Source organism: Pistacia vera, unplaced genomic scaffold, assembly GCF_008641045.1.
Source record: "Pistacia vera cultivar Batoury unplaced genomic scaffold, PisVer_v2 Contig425, whole genome shotgun sequence".
Lineage (NCBI taxonomy): Eukaryota > Viridiplantae > Streptophyta > Magnoliopsida > Sapindales > Anacardiaceae > Pistacia > Pistacia vera.
The window spans coordinates 854,566-873,775 of NW_022196252.1; the positions used below are offsets into that span (position 1 = coordinate 854,566).

The 19,210-nt window shown below is 36.7% G+C and overlaps 2 protein-coding genes across 2 annotated transcripts; both read left to right on the plus strand.

Moving 5' to 3' along the window:
• Positions 1-5,025: 5,025 nt before the first annotated feature.
• LOC116143054 (kinesin-like protein KIN-14U) lies at positions 5,026-8,965 on the plus strand. Its single transcript, XM_031428474.1, has 10 exons — positions 5,026-5,667; positions 5,850-5,933; positions 6,019-6,177; positions 6,277-6,383; positions 6,474-6,658; positions 6,765-6,929; positions 7,018-7,236; positions 7,390-7,427; positions 7,752-7,879; positions 7,970-8,965. Exons 1-10 carry the CDS (start codon positions 5,436-5,438, stop codon positions 8,579-8,581), a joined length of 1,929 nt encoding a protein of 642 aa, XP_031284334.1. The 5' UTR covers positions 5,026-5,435; the 3' UTR covers positions 8,582-8,965.
• Positions 8,966-10,700: 1,735 nt separating this feature from the next.
• On the plus strand, positions 10,701-12,712 carry LOC116143046. The gene is made up of 2 exons (XM_031428469.1): positions 10,701-11,223; positions 11,510-12,712. Exons 1-2 carry the CDS (start codon positions 10,898-10,900, stop codon positions 12,162-12,164), a joined length of 981 nt encoding a protein of 326 aa, XP_031284329.1. The 5' UTR covers positions 10,701-10,897; the 3' UTR covers positions 12,165-12,712.
• Positions 12,713-19,210: the final 6,498 nt, after the last annotated feature.

The following is a 19,210-nucleotide window of genomic DNA, read 5'->3' on the forward strand; positions in this document are numbered from 1 at the left end:
CTGATTCTAATTAATTGAAAATAAAATAAAGTCCTAAAATAAAATAGGAAAGTGGTGTGTCCAGCTGTAACTTGTGTGCAACAGGTCTTCAAATCTTCCAATAATAAACTGCCTCATTGACTTGCATGATAGGGCAGAATGTTCAAGAACGTCAGTAGTGCAGGTGTGCCAAATTCAAGCCCCATTACAACCTTGATTCAGCAAGTATCTCTCCAAACTCAAAAGATGAAAGTTGTAGATATATTTCTTAGGGTTCTACAGAATTTTGAATCATCTCAATCGGAGCTCGGATGAAAGAGTTATGCCCAAATTACGAAGCGATGTCAAAATTGTCCGAATTCACCTAATTAGTTCCGTTTTGCATTCAACGCCTTCATTTGCATCCTAAATCAAAATAGAATAATAATGAGTACATTTAGGCAACAAATAAGTATAAAAGACTAGACATTAAGGGGGGGTAAATATGACATTTTGCATTCTCATCATAAATGTGTTGTCTGTATGATGTGAGCATGAATTTGTTTAGTGCTAGAGTTTGCGAATGAGTTTAATCCGTTGTTTTTTTTTTTTTTTTTTTTTTTTTTTTTTTTTTTATTTATAAATCTGTCGTAGCGAAGGAAAAGAGACCCGTTGGCTTTTGCGAATCTAGTTAGCCTCCGTGACGTGTTCCTTTTTAAGACACCCAACGCAATTGTCCTTATTTCTATTTTAATTTTGCCATTGTTAGTACTTTTTTTTCCTTTTATTATTCCTTTTAACACATGCATCAAAAAATTGTGCAGCTTCATATGTTTTGTATGTAACATGTTGTATGTAATGGACAAATTTTGGGAGTAAAAAATTATTAGATTATTAGAAATATTTTTTTTCGGATTTCACTAACTAATATATTTGTTCTGTAGATTTGACATCATTCTTTAATCGTAACAACAAATTACGCTCATATGCACAGATGTCAGTATAATTTGTCTTGACGTCACAGGATTGATTAGCACTTACAGCAGAGGCGAAAGTGTCGACATTTTTCCAGACTTGGAGTTCATCATACACCCTATTGGTCGACATTGTCTATATCTTCCCCTGTATTGACGTCTTCAAGCGGTGTCAGATCGAATGAGGTATAAGTTTATCTGTGTTTACTTGATTACCACCACATGTGAGTATTATATTTTGTAATATGATTGGTGATTCGTATGGTGTCCCAATGTTGGTTGTCGGTCTCACCGTACTGTCCTTAGATGAGTGATTTTGTAGCCTGGTCCGTTGAGATGACCCACAAATTTCTGGTCTTGTTATCTGAGCGGGCGAAAACTTCGCACCGAACTTCAATAAAAATAGCAGATTACCAGGAAATGTTGAACGACATATCATCAGTGGCTGGCAGGAGACTCAACGTCACACAACTAACCTCTAAGTTCCTTCGCCTGTGAAGAGTATATCAAACATGGCGGAAATTGCTACAACACACGGGGTTCGGGTGGGATCATGAGTCGTAAAGTCTAACGTGTCCTGTAGAGGTTTGGCAAGAATATGTCAAGGTAAATTTTCATCTTTTTTAACTAATATTAATCAACGACTTCGTAATTGTATGCTTTTTTTTTTTTTTTTGGACTCCCATATATTAATCTATATTTTTTTTAACTTACCAGCAAAACCCACTGACGCAACAATTCTACCACAAGGGACTTCCTCACAAAGAGCTTATGAAATCATATTTGAGAAGCAAATTGCCATTGGGAGAAATGCGTACACATCTACATCTCAACCGGTGAAGACCTCCATTTATTCCAATCAGGGCGTGGTTCGTATGGATGATAGCGACTTTGAACCTGATTCAGATCGGACGACAGGGGCAAAACGGTCAAACACATCTGGCCATGGAAGAGCGAGAAATAGGAGGAATAGAAGCGGCCCGAGACAATCACTTGCAGATGTCATTGGTAGATTGACGGACGAGCTTGTGGAGAAGCGGACTATGGGATTGAGGGCTACCAATCGTTGTGTAAATGAGAGGGACGAAGAGAATACCAATGGTCCATTTGATCTGTTTTCCATGAGCAATTGTATTGACATCATGACGGCCATGCAAGTACCCACAGAATTTTACCTGCCGGTTATCAAGTACTTATATCAAAATCCAAGGTAGCGGGAGATATTCGTGAAACTCTCGCCCGATCGAGGAAAAGGCTAACTGGATTTATAACAACTTTAGCAATTTGTAGATGACAGTATATTTCCTAAGTGTTTGCCAACAATTTTGTATGCGTCAGCGGGCACTTGTCATTACAATTAGAATTTATAACGCTACTGTATGAACTTATTAATTGTGTTATTGTTTTATGTGATATTACATGTTTCAACCCCGTTTTGGATTGTCATTAGAATTAAATATTGACTGTTATATTTTGCTAAGTAGTACAACAACTGTTAATTGTTGATCAATGTTTTGCAAATGTGCAGGTCTAAATGGCGTCATCTAGCCGTACAGGAAGAAGACGACGTGCTACAAATGACGAAGAAGAAATACTGATAGATATAACCATTGCACTCTGCGGTGTTGCCGCGTTAGAAGCAACTGGGCATCAACTACGACATACATCCGTATTAATTGGTCATGAGTACATGTTGAAAGTACTCAATGGTCATCCTGACAGGATCTATGACAAGTGCCGCATGGACAAAGACTGTTTTACATACTTATGTGAAATTTTGTCCGATCAAGGCAAATTGCAACCAACTAGGAAGACGAGTTTGGAAAAACAAGTTATGATATTTCTAACAATCGTTGGAAAAAAACGAGACAATCAAAATGATGATGAAGGATTTCCAACATTCGAGTGAGACGATCTCTAGACATGTTGGTGCAGTTTGCGAGGCTATATGTGAGTTGAAGACAGAGTTTATTAGACCATCTGACTTCAATGATGTTCCATGGGAAATATCAGCCAATCGAAAATATTACCCTTTCTTTAAGGTACTGGTTCATTATGTTTTCTATTAGTGGATAGTTAAGTTCATTGTGTTATTAATTTTGATAGTCGGTTAATATGAGTAAAATTCAATTTTGATGATTGGACTATATTGGAGCCATTGATGGCACACATGTATACGCTTCGGTTCCACATGAATTTGCCGATAGGTACCGGAATCGCAAACGAATGTTGTCACATAATGTAATGGTTGTATGCGACTTTAGGATGATTAGGATGATGTTCACTTATGTCGTTACTGGATGGGAAGAATCTGCGCATGATTCAAGAGTTTTAAATTCAATTCTTGATGATCCTAATTCTGGATTCCCACATCCTCCACCAGGTATAAGTATTTTCTTGACATCTTATAGCGTATTTGCTCCATTGTTGAGGCCCTGTAATTCAAATAAAATGTCTCATATTATTACAGGGAAATATTATTTGGTTGATGTGGGTTATCCAAATAGAGATGGGTTCCTCGCCCCTTATAGGCGAGTGGCTTACCATATTTCTGATCACCGCCATAACCGAAGGGGGCTACAAGAGTTGTTTAACTACAGACATGCTTCACTACACAATGTTGTTGAGAGAACCTTTGGTGTTTTGAAAAGACGGTTCCATATTCTGAATGGAATGAACAAAAATCGGTTGGACAGACAAGGGAAGATTGTTATGGCATGTTGTGTACTTCATAATTTTATTAGAATGTACACTATGGATGACCCTATCTTCGAACAGACTAATAATAGTATGGGTAATGAGCAAGTATATTGTGATCGTCAAAACGGGGCAGAAAATGGCCGAAATGGAGAAGGATCGAGTCAACCGCAACAAAGTATTATAAACAACATGACGACTATACGAGATAACATAACGATTGCACTGTGGGTAGCACAGTGGACCATGTTGTAGTTGTTAATGGAGTATATGTATAAGAATTATTGTAAGGTAATTACTACTTTTGTCATATATGTATTAATGTGATTTTTTTAAACAGTTGAATTAGTACTTGAAATTAATATGAGTTTTTGTTTTTTAATATTTACTAGTGACAAAATTACCAATAAAATGTTTAATATTATTAAAATGTAAATTGATAAGTTATATATATAATAATACATTATTTTAACAAAATGCACCAAAATATTAGATTAATAAATCATTTATAAAAAAATATATCAATCAAATATTTAACACAAATATCAAGGTCAAAATACTCTACCAAACACATATTTTTCAAATCCTATTCTTGTAATCATAACCTTACTCAACTATCCAATATTATTCCCAAAATCCTATTCAAAATAATAAACCAAACACACCCTAAATTATCCTTAATCTTGTCTTATTTGAATGACATTAAATATTAACATAATTATAAAAAAAATTAAACGACTGTTAACTAATAGTTCTACTAAAGNCAATATATGTTAAAAATTTATAATTATTATGTTAATTACAAGAATATGAAAATTAATAGACTAGAGGTAATTTAGATTTTTACGAATTTTTTTCCGTAAAAATCTAAATTATCTGTAATCTTGTCTTATTTAAATGACATTAAATATTAACATAATTATAAAAAAAATTAAACGACTGTTAACTAATAGTTCTACTAAAGATTTGAGAATGATTATGTATTTCTATTAGTTATAAGAAAATAAAATTAACAGAATTGGATTTATTTTCTTTTGATGATCGAGATATTCGGACTAGTTTGTGCACACCTCAACTCATCCTTGGGGTCCATTGAATACCTCATAAGTCTAATGTTAAAATCCAAGGGATTGATTTGATGATCAAGAAGATTTGTTCTTTTTATTGATTTTTTAGGCTCAAATCACCTTGGGGTCAAACTTAAAAAAAAAATATATATATATATATATATTTGCACAGTTGTTAACTGATGTCTGATGATGATTTAAGTGTTATTTTTAGATTTTTCTGGATCTTATTGTACTTGGGCCCAACCACAGGGCCCAAAAGGGGAAATAAATATAATATTAATAAATGAAAGTAATAAACTCTGTACATCCGCTTTCACCTCCTAATAATCAGAGTCCAAAGAGTGTTCAATCATTGAAACTAACTCCGACACACATTGTTTTCTCTTCTCCTCTCTTCCGGGGTTTCTAAAATCTTTATAGGGTTTTTGAATAATCTTTACTCTCCTTTTTTACTTCTTGATCCTCATAAAGTCTGCTTGTTTTTCTAGTTTTTTCCTTTGTTTGTTTTATGTTCTTGTTACTGTGTTCAATGATCTTTGCTTTTTAGCTTTATTGTTACTTCATCTCTATTTTTGTTGTTTTAAGGTTGTATATTTATGGGGTTTTGTTGAACAGAAGAAGAGTTAGCTAGCCGCAGGTTGCTTCATATTCTAATTTTGGAAAAGTGTTTGTTGTTTGTTTTTGTGTCAACATTTTTTTATTTGGGTGAGTTGGAGTTACTTTTATTAGCTTCTGAATGTTCATTTCAACTGAGGAAGAGCAGATCTCTTTGCATTCAGAGGATGCAAAAGGGTCATTGAACTTGAAGTCATCTCCAATGGGATCAAACCCTGATTCCCTTGATGCGTTGCCACCTATTTCTGATTTGTCTGATTCTTTACCACCGCTTCCTTCCATTTATACTGATGTCAATGTTGTTCCTGAACATCAAAAGACCGAGCTTGAACAATCGATATCCAATCTTGAAGGTAGATCTTTCAACTACCAGTTGCAGCAAAATGTGGTCCATAGGTCATTTGTCTTTATCTAAGCAATGGCAGAATGTCAGTTCAATTATGAAGTTGCTGCAAATTTGGAGACTTTGTATTATAGTAAACAATGGTTGTCATTATTATATGAATTTTAATTTCTGTTTGATTTGATTGTGTAGGAGAACTTGCGCAATTAAGGTTGAAGAAGAGGTCCTTGGATGAGAAGAGAAGAGAAGCACTGAACAAGATTTTAGATATTAAAGGTACTAAGATTGTTTTTGGTTTAATTGAGCTTGGAACTTTACCTTTTTCTTGGCCCTTGTTTTAAAGGTTGATTTTAATTTGCAGGTAGTATTAGAGTATTTTGTCGAGTAAAATCATTCCGGTTCATGGACAGAAGAATCCGTGAACCTATATTGATTGGGTTGGAGAAGATTGCTGTTAGATCAGCTGGAAGCAAGAAAGAATTCGGCTTCGATAAGGTGTTTAATCAAGAAGCTAGTCAAGGTTAGCATCTGATTTCATGTGTTTTTTTCCTGGTTTAATTGTATATGTTTTCTGTTTCCAGCTCTCTAAGAGACTTTATTCTGCTTAAAATCTCTGTAGAGGATGTTTTTGTTGAGGTTGAACCCATTCTTAGATCTGCACTTGATGGGCACAATGTGTGTGTTTTGGCTTATGGCCAGACTGGTACTGGCAAGACATTTACAATGGTCAGTGCTTAAAATATGTTATTCTTGAATTCATATGGTTGAAACTTTGATAATTTTTCATTGATATGTTGGGGCATGATGATTTTACAGGATGGCACAGGTGACCAGCCTGGAATTGTTCCTCGAGCTCTGGAAGAGCTTTTTCGTCAAGCCTCTTTGGATAATTCAACTTCTGTAAGTTTTTCGATGAGCATGTTGGAGGTTTACATGGGTAACCTGAGAGATCTACTAGCTCCAAAACCAGTATGTAAAGCATATGAAGCTGTTACAAAATGGTAATTATATTTCCCTGAATGCCCAGAATCAATCAGAGGTTTTTGAAATCAAAATGAAGGCCATTCACTTAATTTGCTTATTGTAATTCGGCAAACTCTACTGCAGCAATCTCAACATTCAAACAGATTCAAAGGGAATGGTAGAAGTTGAGGGCCTGACAGAGGTGCTAATCCCAGATTTTGAAAAGGCCCGATGTTGGTACAACAAGGGAAGGCGGGTTAGATCAACTTCTTGGACTAATGTTAACGAGGCATCCAGCAGGTCACACTGGTGGGTTTCAGGTCGAGTTTGGTTTTGAATTTTGTTGATGAATTATTTGTTTTGATAATTACTTTATCTGTTTAGTTCATATATCTAGCTTAACAAGGATCACCATTTTCCGCCATGGGGATACTTTGAATGCTAAACGAGAAGTAAGCAAAATTTGGTTGGTTGATCTTGGAGGCAGTGAGCGAGTACTGAAAACAGGAGCCACAGGTCAAACACTTGATGAGGGAAGGGCCATAAATCTCTCTCTTTCTGCACTGGCTGATGTTATTGCAGCTTTAAGAAGGAAGAGAGGCCATGTACCTTTCCGGTAGGTTCTTAGTTGGTTTTAGCTTTCATATCCCTTCCCTTCTTTTTATAAGCTAGGAGTGGGATGAGGTTACAAGTTTTTTATGCTTTTAGGATAACTCTGTTTAATTGTTGCTTGTTTCCTAACTCTTAACTTTAATTTTTTTGGTTGCAGAAATAGCAAGTTAACTCAGATCCTCAAAGACTCTCTCGGTAACAGCTCATTCTTTTTCCTTTTGGCTGTGAACTCTACTTTTGTGATAACCATGAATTATTTCCATTTTGACACTGCAAAAGAAGATAAATTCCATCAACTTGGATCTACATTGCGTTTGAACGGAGTTTACATGGATCTACATGAAGCATTTCTTTTTTTCGGCTATTGTGTTGACTTCTTTGTCACTGTGGATTTGAGCTGTTTAACTCATTACAATACTAAAGTAAACATGATGAAAATGATCTCTTTATGATACCGTGGAACTATTTCAATAATTATATTGGAAATTTAGTTATGCTTCTCAATCCTATTTTCTGTAGGTGATGGTTCAAAGGTGTTGATGGTAGTTCATGTAAGCCCTTGTGAAGAAGATGTGGGTGAGACAATTTGCTCTTTGAACTTTGCAAAGCGAGCAAGAGGGATAGAGTCCAATAGAGAGCTACCAGAGGTACGAATCTTGAGTTCCTTCATAATAGTCGGCATTCTATGCATTTAAAATTTGCAACCAATTCTGATATTTATCATCGTTTACATCTAGGACTTGAAAAAGCAGAGGGAGAAAAAAATGGCACAGCTTGAGGAGGAGATGCGAGAAGCCGATGTTGAGTGTCAGAAAGTCAGGAATCAAAAGCAAGAGGTTGAGTTCCTATTAAGTGAAAAGAAAAAGCTTCTCTCAACCACTTATCAGCCTATCAAAGCTGAAGAAATGATCCCTTCAAGTCCTAAAGAAAATCTTAAAGAAGCAGTTGCAACCCCTAAAGTATCCGATAAAATAATCAGAAGAAATACAGGCAATTCTCTCCCTCGGTTCATGATTTCCACCGTAGCAAGTCGTCAAAGGCAAAGTGCTGCAGAAAGAGACATTGGTACAAAGTCAAAAAGTTTGAGAACTGGGTCTAAAAGTTCAGCACTATTCTCAGGTTCTCAATCCCTTAGCTTCATAGATTCTCGATTAAAAGTAATCTTACAAAGTTCAAACAAAAAACCAAGATATTCAGAAGCAAATGGTCACACCACAGAGAGTCCGAGAAGTGTAGTCTTGGATTCAAAGACAACTTCCATGCCTCGAAGCAAGATGGTCACTTCTTCAGATCCAAACTTAAGAGTTAAACTCAGTTACCACCGAAGAAGGATGTCTGATTTTATCTAATGGCAAAATGATTTTGTTTGGCAAGACTGATAAAATATGGTATATTCCTAAATGTGTGGTGTTAGTTTCCGTTGTCTTTTATATTTTCTTTTCTTGTTTTCATTTGGTGGGGGATTGATTGTTCATGTTTTGATATGGTGGAGTTTTAGGGAGTTTATATACAAGCGTGTGATGATATATGATAGAGGGTGATTTTCTTAGGCTTGGTGGGATCTGTAAATTATGGTTTTGGTTCGTTTACATGATCCCATTAGAAAAAAGAAGGAAGGAAGGTTTGTTTAGGTAAAAAATTGTGACTGTTAACTCTTCATTAACATGTTGCAGTAAGTTGTAATTGCCAAATGATGCTTGGAATCATTAGTAATAGCACTTTTTAAGATTTCAGTCTTTCGGTGAGATTCATTACATGTACTAAAATCTCTTCTGCAGAGTTTGCTCTCCCAACTCTTAGATCTTTCTTTTTTCATGTTAATCACTTGTTAGTCAACATTCAATGAAGGGTTTATTTAATTTACAACATTGTGATATTGCTTTATAAGAAATGCTTTCGTTATTATTGAAAAGTATTATATATCTCTTTGTATGATTTCAAAACTAAAAAATAAGAAATAAAAAAACCCTAATAATTACTAATATTTTTCAATAAAGCCGAACCTCTCCCCTTGTGGTCGGATGGTCAATCCGTTAGTTATATCTAAGGGGTCTTGTATTCAAGTCGCAAGAGAAGGTATCTATCACATTTGTGCAATTATCTTAGTCTATTGGGTTTGTAGGATGTTCCGTGACCCTGAGAATTAGACAGACTCCAATATAGATTTGGATACCTTAGGGTTCGTTTGTTTCATTATTTGGGATCCTATTTCCAATCCTATCCTCAAAATAATTGTTTGTTTCAGTATCTTTAAAATATTATTATATTTTCTTCAACTGTATTTAAATCCCTTAAGTTTATTAATTTAACTAAACACTCTCAGAAAAAAAGTTTAAAAATTAACAAAAACACCTCCACCCACCAATATTTTCGGCCACCATTGTCGGAAGGTGGTCGGAATCTGGTATAATGGCATACTATCTGCTGGCTTTGGCCAGTAGTGTGTCGATCTATTATTTTTCGGTCAGATCCACTGTGGATCTGGCCGTAACTGGTCGTCAATGACATCCATATCTTTGGTCGTCGCTGACAGCCAGATCTGGTCGTCGACGGCCAGAAACGGCCGTAGATCTAGCATTTTTTCAGCCAGATCCGTGGTGGATCTGGCCAAAAAAGGCCATATCGACACACGAACAGCCAAGTTCGGTCGGTCATGCGTCGTAACGCTAGATTCCGGCGATGGTGGTTGGAATCTAGCAACTATAGGTGAGGGTGTTTTTGTCATTTTATAAAAATTTTATATATTAAGGTATTTCGTAAATTAGCAAACCTAGAGGGGTGTTTTGTTAGTTTTTAAATTTTACCTTGTTATTCCCACCAAACTCTAAAAATATAAAAAATACTATCCAAAATACTAAAACAAACATACCCTTAGACACCTAAAAGAATGAAAATAAATAAAGCCGATGAATAACATGAGATAAATAAAGTAAAACCCTTTCATGAATAACATCTTCTTTTTTTTTTTTTTTTTTTTTTTTTTTTGTGATTGAAGTATCTAAGCTAGTTTGCGCGCACTTTGACTAGTTCTCAGAACTCATTTGATACTTTACAAGTCTAATGTTCTAAGATAAGCCATAAATGTGATATGTGACCCTAAGGTCCAAACTTAAAATATCAATGAAGGAAATAAATCTTTTTAACCATCAAACCAATCACTTGAGGTTTTTTATGAATACTTGTTCAGAAACTATTTAATTGATAATTAGCTCTAGATAGTAGATAAAAGGATAGATTTATAAAGATTCTACCCAAATTTGTTCAAATTGATCCAAATTCCATTTATAATCAGTAGACAATTTAATTAAAATATATATAATAAAAGTGACATATATAAATTTTAAAATTTTAATATTAGGCAATATGTTTGGGTAGGGCTTCAACATTAATTTTGACCCATCGGGTCACGGACCAACCGGTTCAACCCTTTATCCTCAACGATCTTACAGAATTAAAAAAAGAAAAAAAAAAAAAAAAAGAGAAAAAAAAAAAAAGGCAAAATCCCCTTCTATGGTATCCAGTTCCAGCCCGAAGCACGGCGTACGACACCAGCAAGCACACTCTCGAAACAGATCATCATCGTCCATTGATCCATTCATCAACTAGTCAAGCCTCGCCTGGAGTCGAAACCAAACCCAACCAAAACTCAACCACGGATCACAAAAATGGCGTTAACACAACAGAAGGGAATCGTAATAACCGTACCGGTTCTCATTCTCACGCTCTCCGTCGCGGCCATCTTCTTGTTCTTCCTCCTCTCCTCTCTCTCCACCTGCAACTGCCCTATCGCCGCCTCAAACCCCGCCGTTTCCTCTTCCGCTGACGTGCCGCCGACAGAGTACCGCTCCGGAGACCGGATTTCGCCGACGGCAGCCGACATTGAGTGGCTGAAGGATCAGATCTCTCGAAACGGACTTCATATGCAAGACAATGTGTTGAGAAAAGGGATTAATCCCCGCACTAGAGCTCAGCAACTTCAAGATCTCATCCAGTGAGTCTTAGTTTTATGGATTGTAGATTTTTTTTTTTTTTTAATAATTTGTCATTTAATTATGAATTAATTAGTTCCGGTTTTCTTGGATTTCAAGAAATTAAAACAGTATATATTTTTTTTCTTTTAATAAGTAAATAAATGCTTAATTTAAACGCTTTATATTTCAGTTTAGTGTAATAGAAGTTTTCTGTATGCCTATTTAGGGATTTGATCCGATAACATAGCAATTATTAATGTAGTCCTTTTGTTATGATTGTGATCTGATTTGTGTGATTTGTTTCAGATTCAAAGGCATATCACATTATGAAGAGCCTGAAGCGAACAACCACACAGCCCTCCCATGCCCCGGTGAGCTCCTTGTGGAGGAGCATCACAGCAACTATGGGGAGCCCTGGGCAGGTGGTCGAGATGTGTTTGAGTTCCTTGCTGAGGCTAGTCACTTGGCGCCCAATTCACGTGTCCTTGAGATTGGGTGTGGTACGCTTCGTGTAGGCCTGCATTTTATTCGGTATCTAAGTCCTGAACACTTTCATTGCCTTGAGCGAGATGAGCTCTCATTAATGGCTGCATTCAGATATGAACTTCCTGCTCAAGGTCTTTTAAATAAGCGCCCTTTGATTGTGCGAGGCGAGGATATGGATCTTACGCAGTTTGGTTCCAGAGTTGTGTACGATTTGATATATGCCAGTGCTGTGTTTCTTCATATGCCTGATAAACTTGTGTGGGTTGGACTGGAGAGATTAGCTAATAAGTTGAAACCTTATGATGGGCGAATCTTTGTGTCACATAATATAAAGTTTTGTTCACGTTTAGGAGGGGAGGAGTGTACCAAGAGGCTCACAAGCTTGGGACTTGAATATATTGGGAAGCATACACATGATAGCTTGCTTTTTAATCACTATGAGATCTGGTTTGAGTTTAGGCGGTCCAAGGCTTAGGATTTCTTCAGCATTGTCTTTTTGGGTTTAATTCTTTGTAAAACTGAATTAACAGGTGAAGTTATAGCTTATGATTGACCTCTCTACAATTGTTGTGTTGTCTCTGGTAACTCCCCCAGTGTTTTGGAAGGTTAACTTATTAGCTGTTGATAGATGGGGTGTGGAAGAGTTGATGATTTCGCAGATTTTATCAAAGTGGATCATCAGTTTGTGTTCAGCTCGGGGATATTCTTTGTACTCTTCAACGAAAAGGATCATGCATGACTCAGAACTTTCGGGATTCAGTACTGAATTGCTAAGATGGGAGAGGTTCATGTTATTTGTGACTGTCAAATTATGTAGTTTTGTATTCAAAATGCTGATAGCACAGCAGAAATTCTTTTGAGCAAACACTGATGAGTATATGAAACTGTAATGTGAACGTATTTTTCATTGTACTTGGAGAAAACTTGAATATATTTTCTTGAATGGTCATGATAATTTTGGTTTTTGTGCATGAGCATTCCTATTTGTCCAGAAACCAGTTGAAGAGCTCTGGCATGACATGAGTGTGATGCTGAGAGGTTACTAGAATCAAAATTTTGTTATGTGCTACTGTTGACAGTTGCCTTGATATTTCCTTCAGTAGCGTTTGGTTCGGGGTGATATAAGATTAATCCTGTAATCTTAGTTTAATTTTCAAGATTCCCTCGTTTAGTTGTCAAGTAATAAAATATTACGTAATCTTTTATTGCAAATAGTGTTTATTGTTGGTAAATGGTAATATTGAGGGTAATCACATTACCTTTCCAAGGGGTGTTAATATAAGATTACTGAGGTAATCTTAATTTTGACCCTATTTTGCCCTTAATATTTTATCATTTCGGACACATTTGCCCTTATATGTCTGCTAAATAACAATTACCCAGACCCTTTATATTTGAGAATTTAGCTAAAACACTCTTGCCACAAAAAAATTTAAAACTACAACCAAAGAGAACACAAAACAACAACCTAGAAACAACAGAAAACCCATTCCTCTCACAACAACATACCAGACATTGAAATGCACTCAGTCCTACCAAAATTCTCCAAACACAGAAGCACAATCCATAATCCACACCCCCTTCAGCCCATACCGAAACACATCCTACCATCCATACATCTGATGAAACTATTATAATTTAGCAGTTTGAAACAAACATTTCTATGTAATATATATTTTAATATAAAATTTCTAACATTTATATTCCAATTGTGCCTTGATCACAATGTTGAATTGTTTTCAAACTATATTTTGTAACACATGAACTGCTTTTTGTACAACAGTTAGGGAAACACATAATTTACAATAAAACAATTTAGCCAAATGCACGTTACTCATAGCTTTAACCTTTTGTGTTGTTTTCACAGCCCTATACAAGTCAAGAAATCATACTTGTTACTGATGGAAATACAATTCATGACCATGATATGGTAGGTCATGATCAATGGTGACATAGTCTATATTATATTCAATCGGCAATTACGACAGCAAAAGTTTACCACTGCCTCACTCTATGCGACGTCCAACAACAGTTTCTCACGAAAAGATTTGACATCATCCTCCCTAAACCAATCCTCTTTCATCTGTGGGGAGTCACAAGTTACACAACGACATAATAAATAACCAGTTGTATCTTGATGGAAAATGATGTAAAAAATTATGACTGGCAATGGAACAATGCAACACTTACAAAGTACGGGTACCCTTCGATTAGGGAAAATTTCGCTGGTGCATGTTCGAGGAACTTATATATATAATAAAGCACAAAATAGCCGCAATCAGTTTGGTTCCTTTGTTAGGGCACCTGGACACACATAACATTTAGTCAGTCAGTGAGCATACACACAAATGACAACAAAAATCCAAAATGTGACCCCTGTGGGGTGTAACCCTACACACATTAGGCACCATGAGAGGTATATCAACCATTTGGTTAGTCTTTTCTGTCGTTGTTTTAGCATCAGTGATATCGAGGGCAAACCTGGAACAAGTTGTGTAAATAAAATTAGCCGCATTATTGGCCACATACTCCAACACAAGTGAAAAATGTGGAGCAGGATCTTGAAAATTGTTTGAAGACCTTACTTTCTTATCAGAGGCTGAAACCTCCTTGGGTTAGCCGAACGAAGTGAGTCCAACAATAACATGCAGCTTATGTTCGGTTCTGATCGCGCTACTTCCCCAAAGTTGCATAAGATCAGCAAACTCTAGTGACCCCTGCATATACAGAAATATACAATAATAGCATCTCCATCAATAGAATTGAAAATTACCTTGCATTTATAAAAATCAGCAAACATTAACTAACCATAATATAATGGGAATGAACACATATTTCGTAGAGAATATGTCCTTATTTTTTAATCCATTTCAGAACCTTCTGCCTATTAGCTCATACGGAATACAAGAAAAACCACATGGAATCGAGACACTTGAAATCCGATATGTCAAGATGTGTAGATCTTGTCCACAATTTCCTGTCATAACCTAAATTATCAACACTACCAAAAAGTTTTCGATTTAAAAATTACATGGACACATGTGAGAAGCATACCCCAAGTGTCGGTCAAACATTTGGTTGGTCAACATTCCATGTTGTCTATTGGTGGCAATGCGGTTGCTTGCCCGTCGTGGAGGTTTCTCACCTATATAGCAAATTGACCTCATTATGTTGTGAAGTGTTGTTATGTTCCCTAAAGAACAAACATATGAAACCACATTCCTTACCATCAAATTTGCTCTGCCTACAGACCGTCCCTATAACGTCTGAATCACCATGGCAGCCATGGTCGGCACTAGTCGGTTTGGCCCTCTGTACGGGTTCCATTCCACCTAAAAATGCATAATATGTGCAAACCGACTTAAGCAAATACTGATCAGTCCTCCACGAACAATGTAAGAATTTATGAAATCAAATTACTAACCTTCATCTTTGTCCTCTCTGCACAGTGGTCGCGTGGCATGTGACTATCCATGGCACCCAATCTCGACACTTTCCCCTCTCTACCTTTGTGTAGATGTCATTCCCCCTGAACATGTGTAAAAAATACAGATGACAATCAAATTGAAAATCATGTAAAAAAGAATCAGGAAGTACAAAACATTCAGTAAGTCTGTTATACCTTGCACTTAAGATAACTATTGCAGCACATGATAATTGGATATCATAATAACAACAACAACATATATGACAATACGCAACACTATTTTATATTGTGATTACCATTTAATTAACAACATTTACAATCCTTAACGAAAAGCAGGGTATTACATAGCAAAAGATATCCACGGTGGGATATGGTTAAGTGCTAACACAATGTACTAACACACATAATAAAAAAGTACACAATGTAGTAAGGGTTAAGTTCTTACTAAGTTTATGCTTAGGAAATAAGGGAAAGTTATGATCCAACAAGAGTAGAGAGCTTTAGTGGAGACTACTCAAGTATGAGATAAGTAAATCCAACTAAAGCTAAAGTTTAAGAAATTCTTAGGTAGAGAGTTATTTATGCATGTATATATGATGCTTATTGAGAAATTGAGTAGAGATGTATGTCTATTTGTTGAGAAATTGAGTTGAGAAGAGTATTTATATTATGTTTGTTGGATATTTCCTTTATGGAAAGTGTTTATGAGTAATAGTTTGAGATGAAGTTGGAGGAGATTGAGTATGTATTTTGGGAGTGTTTTTCTATGATAGGGTTTATGCCCATAGAAGGGAATTTACTTCCAATTCTGGATGGTTAAAAAGAGAAGGAGAGTTGTAGTTAGAGAAGAGTTTTTATATGCACATAAGTTGTTTGATGAAATGCCTAAGTGAAATCTGCCCTGTCACTGCCGTAACTTTCTAAGTGATTTTTGGGCATGTTACGGATTGAACTGGGCTGAGACCAAAACATAGAAGTTATAGCCCTGTTTCTAAGCTTTGAAACGAGACCAGAACCGTAGTAATCAGAGGTGTATAATGAAAGTTATGGTCTTTTTAGTGTGACCTGTGCAGAATGACAGTTTTGAGGAAATCTTGCATTTGGCATTTCAAAAGTGCATTAATGAGTATGAACCATCCATATGCATTAGTTGTGCATTAAGAAGTAGCTTGAGAGAGAATATAGAATGTTGAGTATGAGCTACCTTATGAGTACTAGCTTAAGAGTAGAAAATTTTGAGTATAAGCTATATTATAAGCAATAGCTTGAGTAAGAAAGAGTAGAGAATGTTGAGAATAGCAACTCTTAAGAGTAAAGAGAATGAGAATACTCTGATAGCAAAGAGAAAAGTTGAGAAAGAGTAGAGAATTACTCTAAGAGTTAAGCTACATTATGATGAGTAGCTAGTGATGAGTAGCTAGAGAAAGGGTAGAGATCTTGTGCACAAGAGTTGAAGAGGAGAATAGAGTAAGTTGTGCGATGGGGAACCTGTGAGTGACGAGTAGAGTCACGCAGAGTGGAACACGAGGTTCCAGCCGTGCCTCCGGTTAGATGAGGCCGTGACCGTCACGCAGAGTGGAACACGAGGTTCCAGCCGTGCCTCCGGTTAGATGGGGCCGTGACATTCAGAGAGAGAGAGATTGTACACTCATATGGCCAAAGGTTCCGAATCCATGCATAACTAAATCCGATCGGTAGCGAATTGAGCAGAAGTCACGTAGAGTGGTAGCGCCCAGCCGTGCCTCCGGTCAGATGAGGTCGTGACATTCCAATGAGTAAGAATGAGAAGGAAAAGAAATAGATAGAACAGAGATGAGAAAAAGCTAAGAGTTAAGCTATATTATGAGTAGTAGCTTGAGTATGAGTAGTAGCTTGAGTATGAGTACTAGCTTGAAAAAGAGATGAGCAAACATAAGAAGAATAAGAGAGAGATAAGAGCATAGAGTAGGTTATGCGATGGGGAACCCGTGAGTAATGGGTAGAGTATGCCTGCATGTACGCCGCATTGAGAGAGCGGCATGAGTATAAGATAGAGAAGTGGTGTAGCCCGTGAGAGTGCATGAGGATGAGGGCTATACCCGAGTACCCGAGTACCCGAGAGAGAGATTATACACTCACGTGGCCAAGGGTTCCGAATCCATGCATAACCAAGTTCGATCGGCTAGAATAAGTAGAAGTCACGTAGAGTGGGAGTGAGTCCCGGCCGTGCCCCCGGTAAGATGGGGTCGTGATTTATGAAAGAGTTATGAGAAAAGAGTTCTAAGAGAAAAAGAAAGACGCACCCAAAGAGAAATTAAACGAGGAGTTGTAAGGAAAGAATTAGAGAAAGAGAGTTACGGGGCTAGCATGAGTAGAGGATTTACTTACTGAGCATTGTTTTAGTGCTCACCCCGTTGTTTTCCTATGTTTTGCAGGACCTAGGTGAGGACACTGTCGGATGGACGTCGGCGTTCGAGAAGAAGTGGTTACACTGTCCCTTCTGTTTTTGATGACTTTTGTATATGTCATACATTTTGTGTAAAAATGTATATGTTTGTAAAGAATATGTATATATGTTTAATAAAAGAAAATTTTGGGCCCAATTTCTTTATGTTATTTTATATGTATTTCATTATAATCTTTTGAGTAGTAGTGGCTATTACATTGAATCCACTGCCATTTCTATCATCTCATTGATCACATGGTACTGGCGCTTCAGTAACTTATACCTTGAATCAATCTGAGGATTGCCTTAAGGCCATGTCCAAGAAGCCTCTCTTGTAGCATTTTTTCCAGTTAGGACAGAAACCCAACTTTAAATGTCCCATTATCTGCACCCCACTAATTGCTTTGCTTCAGTACTACAAGACAATCAACTAGCTGAGCATCTTCATCCTTCGTCCACTGTCTTTTGGTCATGGTACTGTTGGCTTGACCTTTTCCTTTTCTGTTGGTGTTTGGTACGTCCAAACTCAAACTCTTTTCGCCACTTTTGTTTTTCGGATCTGAGTTGTCTATTCTGTAAAGAAACTTCAGCAGCACATTAGACAAAAACACAGCAAAGCAGCCCTAAATTGTAAATGATTTATACTATAAGAAACGGAACAAAATAATAGAGAAATTGTAAAAGCTGTTGCATTGACAAAATATATGCACGCCACAAAATGAAAGATAATAACTAAACAACTCCAATTTAACATACAACAAAGCATCAACAGCTAAAACATAATAGAAGAGAAAAACCAGGTGCTACAAGTGTTTACAGTACAGTCACAACAAAAACAAAGTAAACCGATCAAATTGTTTGCAATAGAAGACATAAACACAGACATACACATTCAACAGACAAACCCTAATAACATGACACTACGAATTTCGTGAAGACATCCAACTGTTGAACCTTTTTTGAGCTAAATTGTCTCTCCACGCAGTCCACGCGACACTTGTCTCCACATGCCTTATAACTTTACCACTGTCCTCCTCCTCGTCCTCGACATTGCACACTTCACCGACCTCACTCTCGATTGGGTCCGTTGGCAGTTCATTTCTAATGAAGTTATGTAATAGGCAGCATGCTGAAATAATGCGACATTGGGTTCTCACCAGGTAAAAGGATGTTTCTCGCAAAATACCCTATCTTTTCTTGAGTATACCAAGACACCTCTCAATACAATTTCTTGCTTGAGAGTATTTCATGTTGAAATATTCTTGCGGTGTCACTGGTTGACGACCTTGCCTCCACTCATTCAAATGATATCATTGCCCTCTATATGGTGCCAGAAACCCTTCCCTATTAGTGTATCCCGCATCACATAAATAATAAAACCCTATCATGAAATTAAACATGTTAGAATAAAAAAAACCATTGACTATATTATTGTATATAGTTGTAGAAAACATAATTTGATCAAGGATTTACTTGGGGGAACTTTAACCCATGTCTCCTATTGATGGCATCCCTGAGCACCCTATCATCTACAGTTGAACCTTTCCACCCCGGAAGGACATAAATAAATTGCATGTCTGGTGTGCAAACACCAAGCACATTCGTTGCAATTTCATTCTTTCAGGTGCGATACCTGGGTTTGTCAACTAAGTCCACATGAACCCGTATA